Source organism: Dreissena polymorpha, chromosome 1, assembly GCF_020536995.1.
Source record: "Dreissena polymorpha isolate Duluth1 chromosome 1, UMN_Dpol_1.0, whole genome shotgun sequence".
NCBI lineage: Eukaryota > Metazoa > Mollusca > Bivalvia > Myida > Dreissenidae > Dreissena > Dreissena polymorpha.
The window spans coordinates 182,442,109-182,455,733 of NC_068355.1; the positions used below are offsets into that span (position 1 = coordinate 182,442,109).

A 13,625-nucleotide genomic window follows, 5' to 3' on the forward strand; every position below is an offset into this window, starting at 1 on the left:
GTGTTAAAGAAATTATTGAGAGCTTTTATCGTTAATATTTACCAGAAAGTGCTTTAAAAATGTTATAAACGGGATTATTGGGAAATGAATATAAACTTGAAAAGTAGCAAGCATGCAGTAATAGAGTCGGGTTAAAACGGATGTATTGGGGAATTGTTCGAGTCGGGATTTTACTACCTCTGCGGGAAAGACTTAACACTTAGGAAGGGGGTTTATTTCGCCTGTCTGAAAAAACGAAGGGGGTTTATTCCGCCTGTCTGAAAACTCGAAGGGGGTTTGTTCCGCCTATGCAAAACTAGCGAGGGGGTTTCTTCCGGGTATGCAAACTATGAAAGGGGGTTTCTTCCGCCCTGCCGTTTTTAGCGAAGGGGGTTTCTTCCGAAAGGGGTTTATTCCGGTAATCACCATTTTGACTTGAAACAACAAAGAAAGAGTTTATAATTTAGTCATTTCAGTGAAGGACTTTTTACACTATGTTTTTTGCTGAAATATGGCCAATATCTTGTAATCCATATACTTGAACCATTGAAGAGTTATTTATTAACAAACACAAATTAACAAATTAAAGCTGAACAACAAATTGTTCACATGCACTGATTTGGAAAAACTTACATAACTAATATTACAATAATCCAAACAAACTAAAATGGATGATGGTAATTGAATTATACAATGCAGTTATTTATACTGATATAAAATAAGCAATAATTTTAGCTACCTGTGATAAAGCTCAACACATTCAGAGCAGCACAGACGATTGTGGTCCAGGCAGAACATTGTTAACTTTTCACGCTTGTGTATGATGCATATTAAAAGAGAAGTCTCCATCTTCTTAGAAAGTGGCCACTTCCTTATTTTATCCTTTCCATAAGGAGATTTTTTATAAAACCACCAACCATGCTGTCTGTGGGAGTTTATACATGTTCTGCAGAAGTATTTAAGACATCTTTCACAGTAAAAATCTGCATCTATTTCTACAGACCGCTCTGTTTTGCAGATTGTACAACAATAATACATAACCACATCAGAATTTCTAGAAATTCCAGATGTCGCCATTTTGTTAATTCACTTTCAACAAACAAGATTTTACAATCTGAAATAACTTGAAATAGTTATGTCCAAGCATATGTTTTACACACACCCACACAATGTTATTAAACATAGACAAGTGATATGAAATTTCTAACTGAACAGCACCCAAGTTAACCGTCAAATGGCGCTTGTATGATAGAGGTTTACAGTGTAACTATGTATACTGTCACATGACTATTGGGTAATGTGTGTTTTGATTACTTGAGTTTAAACTGTACCAACGAAGCTGTATAGATAAAACCTTTAAACCAAATTTTTTAAAACACCACATTTTGAATTGCTCTAATAAATGACATGTTATGAACATGGAAGTATAATGATAATATTAAGCAGGTTCTAACATAAACCAATTTTATTACAATATCAGATCCTTTCCCCCATACAGTATTAACAAGAGGGCCATGATTGCCCTGAATCGCTCCACTGTTTTTTTATGCGACAAAAGCGTGCAATGCGCATGGGTTGAAATGTACTCAAGCATGTGACTGTCTCTTTCTATCCCTCGTCCCACTGGGTTCTTAATATTGGAAAGGTGAGCATTTTTATATATGGAAAATGTTACAACGGTGTTAACTAAACAGACTAAAAAGCCCGGGAATTGTCACACAGGTCCTTTGTTTATTGTGTAGGTACATTTATCTCTCCAAAAGATATTGACGTTTTTTCTATTTCACATATTTTTAGATGCTGAAGATCAAATTTACGCATGTTCTACAAGATGAATAAAAGTTCATTCATTCAATCATGAATCTTTTTCCATTAAATTCCAAAAAGTGTATGTTGGTTTCAACGTTTCTGTTTCTTATATAGTTCATGACATATGCAAAATATCTAATGAGGTAGATAACCTCAACTATACTTCATTCTTGAGGCATTAGTGAGTGTAGCAGGATTGTTAATGCGGTGAAGACATTGTTAATTGTACAAAGAAGATATTTGCCTGAGGAAACATAAAGTTACAAGTTTCTTTGGTTCAGGTTCATGAGGTGCCGAAAGGCAGTAGGAATGATAACTTTGTAGAGGTTGTTTGTTTAACAAAGTAAATGTTTATGAGACAAAAATTTGAATAAAATTCATCAAGCTGTTGCGATCATGGCAACACGACTTGTATATGGCGTGAGGTTTAAAGAGATATCATGACAAATAATTAGCTTGACCTAACTTTCCTTTACTTTTTCCATCTGACGTTCCAATAGACCATACCTCCTTCTGAAGAGTTTGTTTTCGTTTTGAAAACAGGACTTCCGGTTTCAAAAAGGAGAAATTGCTCATTATGAGCAATTTCTCCTTTTATCACAATCATTTTTATCCCACTCAGCCACTTTTTAAATAGTCCTTTACAATATTATTTCTCGTCTGCAATCTCTTTCAATTTGGGGTAGTCCAAAATGTGTCATTTGGTAAAGGGTTAACATTTATGGATAGTTAACATGTTCGTTTACCTTTCACGCTCGACATGTATGCATTTATCTCTTATAATTAAAAAGTTATTCCAAGTGTATTTCGATAAACTTTTAGTTTGAGACGAAAATAGTTTATTCATCCCATACTGAATAAATACTGTGGCCATGTTTTTTGACGAATCAAATTTTCTTAAACAACTTTTTAATGGGAGCCTTTAAGGGATAAATTTGGCCCCAGGGGCATAATTTGAAAAACTTGGTAGAGAACTTTAAGATATCACTACCTACCAAATTTGGTAGCCCTAGGCCCTACGGTTATGGAACGTAAGCATATGCTCAGTTTTTTGACCCCCCGGGCAGTGTCAAATTTGAGCCCAGGGGAATAATTTGAACAAATTTGGTAGAGGACTATTAGATGTCACTACATACCCAAATTTAGTAGCCCTATTCTCTATTATTATGAACAAGAAGATTTTTAAAGTTTGCACAAAATAGACCTTTAATTTAAGCATATGTTCATTTTTGTGACCACCGGGGCAGGGTCAAATTTGACCCCAGGGGTATAATTTGAACAAACTTGGTAGAGAACTTTAAGATTTTAATACATACCTAATTTGATAGAAATAGGCCAATGGTTATGGACAAGAATTTTTTTTTTAAGCAGGGCCCTTTTTACCCCCGAATATCGGCGGCTTCCCCCGTGAAAAAGTATACTTTTTTCCCCTATCTTGTGGAAAAAATTCCCCCTTGAAAAAAAAATCAAAACAAAAAAAAATACACAAAACCCGTAACGCTGAACAGATACTGTTAATGTTTTCTAGCCTAATCGTATCGTAGACGGGAAATATTACGTTTCGCGCACCTGCATGATTTATACGTCGACACCTATTCCGGGAAAAAATGTCACACAATTCTTTTCTTACTGCAGAAAGCTTACAAAAAAAAACAATTTCATCATGCCAAAAAATAGATATTCTCTTTAAACAAACTGAACTTGATCGAATTAATATAACCCAAACCACGTCCGCCTCATCAAATGATTAGTCTATGGAGATAGATGATGATTCTGTGCAAAATCATGAAACACAAAACTGTCAAACACTTGCATCGGCGACAGCGGCATCTTCATTGTTAACATGTGATTGTTGAAAATAATTTTCGTTCGTTTTATTAATAAAGTAATGAATATCTGTATTTTTCACCAGAATTTATTTTATTCACAATTCCTTATAAAGTAATGTAATATTGTTTTTATCCCACAGTTTATATTTTAAATTAAAAACAAACATATTCGCTGACTAGTTAAGAGATGAGATAAGAAAATGTGTCTTTAAAATATATATGTGTGCACTGATAATGGTATATTGCCATTAATAAAGGACCATGTATGTGTGTACAATAGGAGAGAAATACTGCTGGATCAACAGAAATTTCACCTTTTATTATATTGACATTCACTTTATAATACATCATTACACTACACTGTAACTCCAATATAGCGCTGTCAATGGGGTCCAAGCCGCGAAACAGCGTTATAACGGATCCGCGTTATAGGTTTTGAGCTCATTTACTGCAGGGCGCTATAAAAAAAACAGGTATAGAATAGCCTATAATATAGGCCATGTATATTGCCATGCTGTGTTGACGCAAATACATGCATATAAACCGAATCGTATCGATAACAGTACACATACCTCTTTTCTTATGTGCACATTTATCCGATAATCCAATAAAATTGCAACATCACTTAAAAATAATAATCTTGAACATTAATGACGATATATGTTTAAGAAATTCGTAAACACAACCGTACGCATATATGCCATTTTCAGAAGTGTTAAGAGTACAGTGCATTATGGGGCAGATGTTTCATTGGACGAGCGACTTTAAATTAAGATTGAATGCAATACGACTCATGTAAAAAAATGTTTTATTGCGTCATACGCATGCAAAAAACGTGTTTCCCGGGGACTTTCTGATACCGCCTGAAAATGAAAGTGAAACTCTGTTAACAATTGCTGGTACACTGCGTTCGCATGTAAATAAATCGTCTGCATTATTTAATTTCTTATACATGAACTGAAAGATTAAATGACATAATACTAGAATGATAATGAAATGACAGAAAAAGTTGTTTTATACAGTAGGCAGTATATTTCACAGCCGCTCATTTAATATAGTCAAACTGCAACCATATCAAAGTAAGAATGTTTCAATCGTTTTGAATTACTTGAATTGTAGAACTATCCCGCTTGCACTTCACTTATGGAAATTATCGCACTGAACCGCTCTGATGAGGAATACATGTAATCAACACTGACACGCGAGTTTTTCACACCTTTATTGACATTACACAACAGATTAACACCAATTAGCTGTCGGTGTTGTTTAACCTCGAAGGGATTATAATCGGTTCAACGGACGGTTGAATAAAGCAATCAACATGACTGTGATTGCCGCCATCTTTGAATTGTCTGAAAATACATGAAGTTGCATAATACGGATTTGAATCAGAAATCAAATGGAAGGTTGGAGAAAAAATGGGATCCAAGCACCCTCCGCGTTATATTGGATTCAGCGTTTTAACGGAGCGCTTTATATTGGAGTTACAGTGTATAGTCGAATATGAGTGTCAAATATACTTAATTATAAAAAAGCAATGGATATAGTGCAAACATGTACACAAAAATTCATTCAATAAGAAACTAAGTAAAAAATTTCCCTATAAAAGATAATTGGCACGAAATTTACCCCTCATGGGGGCTGTGGGTGGCCTCCCCAGGTGGCAAGAGAGGGCCCTGTAAAGTTTGCACAAAATTGGCCCAATACATGCATTTATTATGTTCAATTTTGTGACCCCTGGGGAACGGTTAAATTTGATCCCAGGGGCTTAATTAAACATATTTGGTAGAAGACCATTAGATGTCACTACATACTAAATTTGGTAGCCCTATGCCATACGGTTATGGACAGGAGATTTTTAAAGTTTGCACAAAATTGGCCTTATTTAAGCGTATGTTCATTTTTGTGACCCCCGGGGCAGGGTCAAAATTGACCACAGAGGCATAATTTGAACAAACTAAGTAGAGAACTATTAGATGTCACTACATACCGAATTTGGTAGCCCTAGGCCCTACGATTATGGACAAGAGGATTTTTAAAGTTTGCACAAAATAGGCTTTATATAAGCATATGTTCAAATTATTGACCCCCGAGGCGGGGTAAAATTTGACCCCAGGGGCATTATTTGAACAAATTTGAAAGAAGTTCACCCCAGGAACATTTGTGAGAAGTTTTATCAGAATTGGTCTTGTTGTTTAGGAGAAGATGTTTAAAGAAAAGTTAACGCACGCACACATAGACAAACGCACGCACGGCGGACACAGGACCATGACATAAGCCCCGCTGGCCTCTGGCCAGTGGAGCTAAAAAATTGACAGTAAATACAATGATGTAATGATCTATATAGAAGGGAATATTCGCCAGTACATGCAAATTGCTGTTAAATGATATTCTTATTTTAACAACTGGTATATGCTTTTTGGCAGTTGCATTTGCCCTAGTTACATTTGATGTGCAAACATTCAATCTTCTTTGCCACATATTGATAAGTTTATAACCACTTCATAATTTATATTTATCCTGACACATGTCTATAAATCAGCCTGATGACCAGTTAAACTAATAACCCAAAAGATATTAGGCTAGTTGACCACGTGACCTCGAATATATGTCAGTCGCTCTGTTTTACTGTGAAATCAAGTCATTGTTTTACGAAATGACGTCATTATTCCACCCAAATTTTCCACTTAAAACTCTTTTACAGTGTAAATAAACGATGCAAAAAAGCATAAAATAACAATAGATGTGTTTGTCAGAAACACAATGCCCCCTATTGCGCTGCTTTGAAATAAAATAAATTTCAATATATCATTTGGCAGGTTTAGTAATCTCCCTTTTAAAGCTTATTACTTCCTTTGGATTGAATTTTTTCACTTTTAACCTTGAAGGATGACCTTGACACTTTACCACTCAAATTGTGCAGTTTCATGAGATACACATTCATGTAAAATATCAAGTTCCTATCTTCAATATTGTAAAAGTTACAGCCAATGTTAAAGTTTTGGACAGATGCACAGACTGACAGACGGACTGACGGACAGTTCAACTGCTATATGCCACTCTACCGGGGGCATAAAAAGATATATATGTGGCATGATAAATAGAATAATAGATTGGTGACATGGATGGAAAATGGTTATCTGGCTTGTCTGAGGATGTCAACAGATTCGCCTTCGGCTCACCCGATAAATTCCTCTGACTTGCCAGATCACCATTATCCATCCACGTCACCAACATTTTATTCTCTATATCTTTACTTTGTGTGTGTTATTGACAACTGCAGTTAAACTTTAGAAATTTTCATTAATGTTATTTCTAAAGATATTCTTGGTTCTTTGTTTAACTATGTGCATTTGGCTTTGTTGCTCCTGAATCTAGCAAGCTCTTAACATCTTTGTGGATCTGTAGTACTTCTTAAGTCGATTGCTATACATGTAATTGTGTCACTCATTCAGAATTAGTCTTTGTTTCTGCATACACTGCCATTATAAATATTTCACGTTTCAAAAAAGGGAACCAGTATTAAAACCCCCAAATTCTAGCGTAGATTACTATTGACGGGTGATCACTCTAAACATCAAAATCAGACCTCCGATATCAACCATGATAGAGCGGCTATATCTGAAATCCTCAGGAATGCGGTGAGCCAGTAAAAAACTTCCCCGTCTACATAGTGTCTATTGTATTGACCAAAATGATTTAAAATCCGCTCTCAACATCTTATTCTTGTCAAAATCGAATTGATACTTTTGAGAATTATTTTACTAAGGTTCAATTATGTATAGTATTACTATTGTATATCTTTGTTTTGTTCAATTATCGATATTAAGTTAATGGGTAACTCGTATTCTCCAAAATTTGCATTAGCAAAGGAAAAGGCAGTTACACATTCAGCCTCCTTATGAAATCATATATCGCAGTAACAATAATTAATCAGTATTATTTGAACTTGATTTTAAATATACATCAAAATCCATTGAAGCTTTAGCTTGGGAATTGATATTATTATGTGTAGTATAAGTATTCCATTTAATTAACAGTTATTCTGGTAGTATGTGCAAATGTGAAGCCTGCAGTACAAATTAAACTTAAAACCAAAATAGTATTTGCATCTTGTCTCTGTCTGTCCATGATTCATAGTCAACAACACACTAAACAAGAGGGCTAAGATGGCCCTTATCCTAGTTTGCTCAGCTGAGAGGAATCGGTTCATTCAATCTTTGTAAAAATATTACCCAGTGATCCAAATGTGGACGGACGGCAACGGACAAAGATCGATCCTTAAACCTCACCTAAGACCGATCCTTAAGGACCACAATGGAAATAAGGGCTTGCTCTTTTTTGTGTTATCCTTGGTTTGGTGAGCATGTCATAGTTTATTGTACATGATATTGTTTTTAATAATTGCTTATTATTTTAGTCTATGTTATGTTGTGAACTGTGTATATGCTTCCTATGCCGAAATAAATCTATCTATCTATCTATCTATCTATCTATCTATCTATCTATCTAAGGTTTCAGCCAGATGAGTCAGTTACGATTATTACTTTGATTTGCATCAAGAAATGGACCCCGTGACCAAGATTTTGACCCCCCATCGCCCATTGTCAAACTTTGCCTACATATCATCAAGAACAAGATATTTGCTTGTCAGAAACACAATGCCCCATTCTGTGACGCATTGATTTTTTATATCCCTTTAAAATAATACTTCCCTTGTGAAAATGATCTGTACCTGGCGAATAATAAAATAGAAATTCTATTACGTCATACAACTTCCGTGCTCAAATGAGATGTGCACGAGCAGATCGATATATTGTCAGTGCGATTTAGCTACTCGTTGAGTACAGACGCTTTGGCGTGATCGATTTCCGTAACGAATTAGTTCGTTCGCGGTTTATACTTCGGTATCGCACATGTCAGTTTTATTGCTATTAGTAGCAATTATTGGAATTATTTTGTCATTCATAACTAATTTTACTGAATTTCGTTATTTTTCTTCGGAAAAAATAAAAAGAAACTTGTTTTTCGTAAAAAATTTCTTCGGAAATTTTTACCAGTCTAAACACGTGTTAGAGACCGGTTTACGATATCCGGCACATTTTTTCTTAGGTCTCTGTATATTTAACACGTCATGGCGGACAAAGAAGTCCAGAACAGTAAAAAACCACCCAGTAAGTCGGTTTTGGTCGCAAATAAGACCTCTTCGGTGTCTGAGGACACACCTAAAACTGTTTCTAACAAAGGTCAGTGTTCTACGTCCACAAGTTCTATGTCTAAGGAGCCTGAACTCACTTGTGAAGTTCTCTCTATTTTGCAAGAGCTCAATGAAAATATGAAAAGTCAGAAAGAACGTATTGAGAAACTTGAATCTACTCAATATTACGATGAAGAGTATTCAGAGGACCAGTTCTATGATGACGATGGACAGTCTTTTGATGAAATTGATCAAGAAAGTGTAAGTCCCAATCCGGTTTTTCGGAACCTTATGGAACGTATTAGTAATTCTGACCCTGTTGATAAAAAGGTCAATGATGATCTAGCAAAATTTGTGAATAGTTCTTTCAGGAACGAACTGTCTGATGATAAAATGAATGAGCTTTTGAAACAGGTGCATCGGCCTGAAAATTGTGATGCTCTTGTTAAAACTCGTGTTAATCAAGGGATATGGCGTCTGCTGCGATCTCAGGTTCAATATGATGATAATAAAATGCAAAGTGTTCAAGAACTTTTGGTGAAAGCAGCATCTAACATTACCAAATCTGTTGACATATTAGCCAATTCCACAGAAGACCCATCAGTTGCATGTAGTAAGGCCATTGATCTTTCAACCAATGCTATAGCCCTTTTAGGCCAGACCTACAGAAACATTAACATAAGAAGAAAAGAGCTTCACAAAAGCAGTTTGGACCCCAAATACCATTATCTTGCCTCTCCATCATTGCCATGTACAGATTTTTTGTATGGTGATGACAATGACGTTAATAGGAATGTTCGTGAGATAAACGATCTCAACAAAATTGGCCGCATTGGGCAGCAATTTGGCAGAGGACGTGACTTCCGTCGTCCCCATCCATACAGATCGGGGTTTAGAGGTCGAGGCCGATTTCGTGGTCGAGGCCGTGGTGATGCTGGCTTTTCAAAAAACGGCCGAGCATTGGCACCGAGGAAATAGACAAGGTTAGTACCTTTGAAGCTGGTAGATTGAAATATTTTGTTGAAAATTGGAGAAAAATAACTAGTGATAAATCCATTTTGGATATGGTGGAGCATTTTCACATCAAGTTCATTGATAATGTAAACCCAGTTAAAACATTTTGTCAAGCAAACAGATTTTCTTCAAATGAAAGTGATCAAATTGATCATGAAATACAAGAGTTATTATCAATGAAAGTTATTACCCAAGTTGAACATGACCCTAACGAGTTCATTTCTCCAATTTTCACTGTTCCGAAAAAGGATGGTACATGTAGACTGATATTGAATTTAAAAGATTTAAATCAATTTATCGAGTACCACCATTTTAAAATGGATACCCTTGAATCTGTTCTCAAACTAGTCACTCCTGGCTGTTATTTTGCATCAGTAGATCTAAGGCATGCATATTATTCAGTGCCTATTGCACCGGAACATAAAGTAAAATTGCGCTTCATCTTTAAGAGCAAAATCTACCAGTTTGAATGCCTTCCAAATGGTATTTCATCGGCGCCAATAAGTTTTACTCGCCTGCTTAAGCCCGTTTTCGCATCTTTGCGCATGCTTGGTATCACAATTTCTGGGTTCATAGATGACTCGATAATTTTAGCACACACAATGCAAGATTGTGAAAGAAATGTTAAAGATACTGTCAGGTTGATAACTGATGTAGGTTTCATTACACATGAACAGAAATCTGTTTTGGTCCCTACACAGCAAATAATATTTCTTGGGAATCTAATTGATTCTGTAAGCATGACAGTAACTTTACCCAAAGAAAAAGTTGCAAACATTGTCCAAGCATGTTCAGAATTGCAAAACATGACTTTCGCAAAAATTCGACAAGTTGCTAGGGTTTTGGGTCTCATGGTCTCAACGTTTTCTGCTGTTGAGTTTGCTCCTCTTCATTATAGAGTAATTGAGAGACAAAAAATTTTATCTTTACAAAACATGAAGGGTGATTTTGATTCGTGGATGAATGTCTGTAAGGGCATTAAAAATGAGCTCCAATGGTGGATTGATAATCTTGGTCACCAAAAAAGGAGACTCATTCATGCAAATCCAAGTTTAGTAATCACTTGTGATGCTTCAAATGATGGTTGGGGAGCTGTTTGTGAGCAAAATGAAATAGGAGGTAGATGGAGAGACCTTGAGTACCAAAATCACATCAACTACCTGGAATTGTTAGCTGTTTCACATGCACTAAGGTCATTTTGCAAATCTATCGAAAATTGTCATGTACAAGTAAGATCAGACAATACATGTGCAGTGACATATCTCAATAATATGGGAGGTAGAATAGAACATTTGAATGCCTTGGCAAATGATATTTGGTCATGGTGTTGTCAGAAAAATATCTGGTTGTCTGCCACCCATATTCCTGGTGTTGATAATTCTGCAGATAAGTTTTCTAGAGAATTTCAAGATAATACAGAGTGGATGTTAAATACGATGTTATTTAATGAGATAATCAAATGCTTTGGAATGCCTGAAATTGACTTATTTGCCTCCAGGCTCAACAAGCAACTTGACAGATATGTCTCCTGGAAACCTGATCCTGATGCAGCTTTTGTGGATGCATTTGCATTAAACTGGTCAAATATGCTGATATATGCATTTCCACCTTTCAGTTTGCTGGGACGCCTAGTACAGAAAGTACGGGTGGATGCTGCGGAGATGGTCCTGGTGGCACCTCTTTGGGTAACGCAGAATTGGTTTACTCCAATCCTCGAGATGTTGATACAGGATCCTCTCATCTTGAAGGTGAAGAAACAGACTTTGAATGTTCCAGGAACCAAAAAGGTACATCCTCTGGTGAACAAGTTGCATTTGATGGTATGTCATATATCAGGAATTCCTTCAAAAGCCGAGCTTTATCGGAAGAATCTGTCGAAATTCTCATGGCTTCTTGGAGAAAATCCACTAAGAAGCAATATCAGTGTTACATCAAGAAATGGGTTCTCTTCTGTTGCGAAAGGAAAAGTGATATTTTTCAAACGACTATTGAATCAGTAATAGAATTTCTTACTTATTTATACAAACAAAAATATAGCTATGAAACATTGAACACTGCTCGTAGTGCATTGTCAAATTTGTGTAAGTTAGTAGATGGACATTCTGTTGGTTCACATCCATTAGTTGTCAGATATATGACAGGAGTTTTCAATTTACGGCCAAGACGTGTTAAATATACAGAGACCTGGGATGTGGCCATTCTTCTGCGTTATTTGAAGACGTTGACACCAGTTTCATCTTTGACTTTGAAGATGTTATGTTGCAAATTAGTAACTCTTATTGTGCTCACTCAAGCAAGTCGTTCACATTCAGTTAGTTTATTAACTTTGGACGGAATGAAACAAGAAGATTCATTCTTTGTTGTATACTATAGTGGGTTATTGAAGCAATGTCGTAAGGGTAAAGTAAACCCTTTTGTTATGCTAAAGAAATACAATTTAGATAATGCTATATGTGTGTACACTACACTTGAAGAATATATTTCACGTACAAGGATATTACGTGGAGTAAATATGAATTTGTTTATCAGTTATATTAAGCCTTATAACTCTGTTGGACCTACTACTATTGCTAGATGGGTCAAATTCATGATGAGTAAAGCTGGGATTGATGTAAATAAGTTTAAAACGCATAGTGCTCGTTGTGCTACAACTTCAAAAGCTAAGCAGAGTGGTTTACCATTGGCGGAGATTCTAAAAGTTGCTGGGTGGTCAAGTGAGAGAACATTTGCCCAGTATTATGAGAAGCCAATAGAGAACTGTGAAGATTTTCAATCTGCTGTGCTGCAATAGATACACATTATTATAAGGTAATATTTAAAGGTTTCTTTAAATATTGGCCCATATTTATATCGTAGCTCAAAAAAGTCATGTCCTTCAGTGTTGAAGTCTCATTTGAGCACGGAAGTTGTATGACGTAATAGAATTCCCCCAAACAAACTAGACTTACCTTAAGTTGACGTTTGGTTGGAATTCTGTGTAGTCATATGACAACTGGAGGGATCAAATGCCCTCCCTCACCACCCTTTATTTTATTTGGTGAGAGTTTAAAATTTTCATCTGTATTCATTTGATATGGACATAACTTTTTTGAAATCGTGTTGAAGACTGACAATATATCGATCTGCTCGTGCACATCTCATTTGATCCCTCCAGTTGTCATATGACTACACAGAATTCCAACCAAACGTCAACTTAAGGTAAGTCTAGTTTGTTTGGGGGAATTATATCCTTTTAAAGCGTGTTACTTCCCTTGGATTTGTTTTTTATCTTTGACCTTGAATGATGGCCTTGAACTTGACCTTTCACCACTGAAAAAATATATTTTCAGGTGGGGGACTGCAGCCGAAATTCGGCGGCAGATTAGATAGAGGGCCCTGAACACAAACAAATATTATTACCAAGATTCATAAAATCTGAAACAAAATTGTTTCTAGAGTGTTTACAAGGATTTTGTGTAATATTATGAAAATAATGACAATCTAAGGGCAATAATTCTGAGATTTTGCCCGTTATCAAACTTGACTGAGATCTTGTGGCCATATAGCTTATCAGCAACTTTGAAAAAGAATGCTTGAGAAATCTGAATAGAGTGTTTACAAACCAAATGTGGACGGACGGCAACGGACAAAGATTGATCCTTAAGCCTCACCTAAGACCGATCCTTAAACCTCACCTGAGCAATCAGGTGAGCTAAAAAGTGTGTTTTGTTTTCACCAATCTGAGCCATTTACTACTGATGCCCTCACAGATAAAGGTACTTACATAGTTAAAGGCATATCCTAAGTTTCTTACACCA

The 13,625-nt window shown here is 35.9% G+C and overlaps 2 protein-coding genes across 2 annotated transcripts in view; one reads left to right on the forward strand and one right to left on the reverse strand.

Annotated features, from left to right (window-relative positions):
- The window catches only part of LOC127864177 (uncharacterized), a 33,187-nt gene extending 31,937 nt beyond the window's left edge, over positions 1–1,250 (reverse strand). The window contains exon 1 of the mRNA XM_052403844.1: positions 719–1,250. Coding sequence (XP_052259804.1) covers positions 719–1,056 — 338 coding nt within the window. The 5' untranslated portion in view covers positions 1,057–1,250. The remainder of the gene's footprint in view (positions 1–718) is intronic.
- A 7,905-nt stretch (positions 1,251–9,155) lies between these two features.
- LOC127864189 (uncharacterized) lies at positions 9,156–12,969 on the forward strand. The gene is made up of 2 exons (XM_052403894.1): positions 9,156–9,797; positions 11,444–12,969. The coding sequence occupies exon 2, from the start codon at positions 11,651–11,653 to the stop codon at positions 12,617–12,619; it is 969 nt and encodes a 322-aa protein (XP_052259854.1). The 5' UTR covers positions 9,156–9,797; positions 11,444–11,650; the 3' UTR covers positions 12,620–12,969.
- The last annotated feature ends 656 nt before the right edge of the window (positions 12,970–13,625 follow it).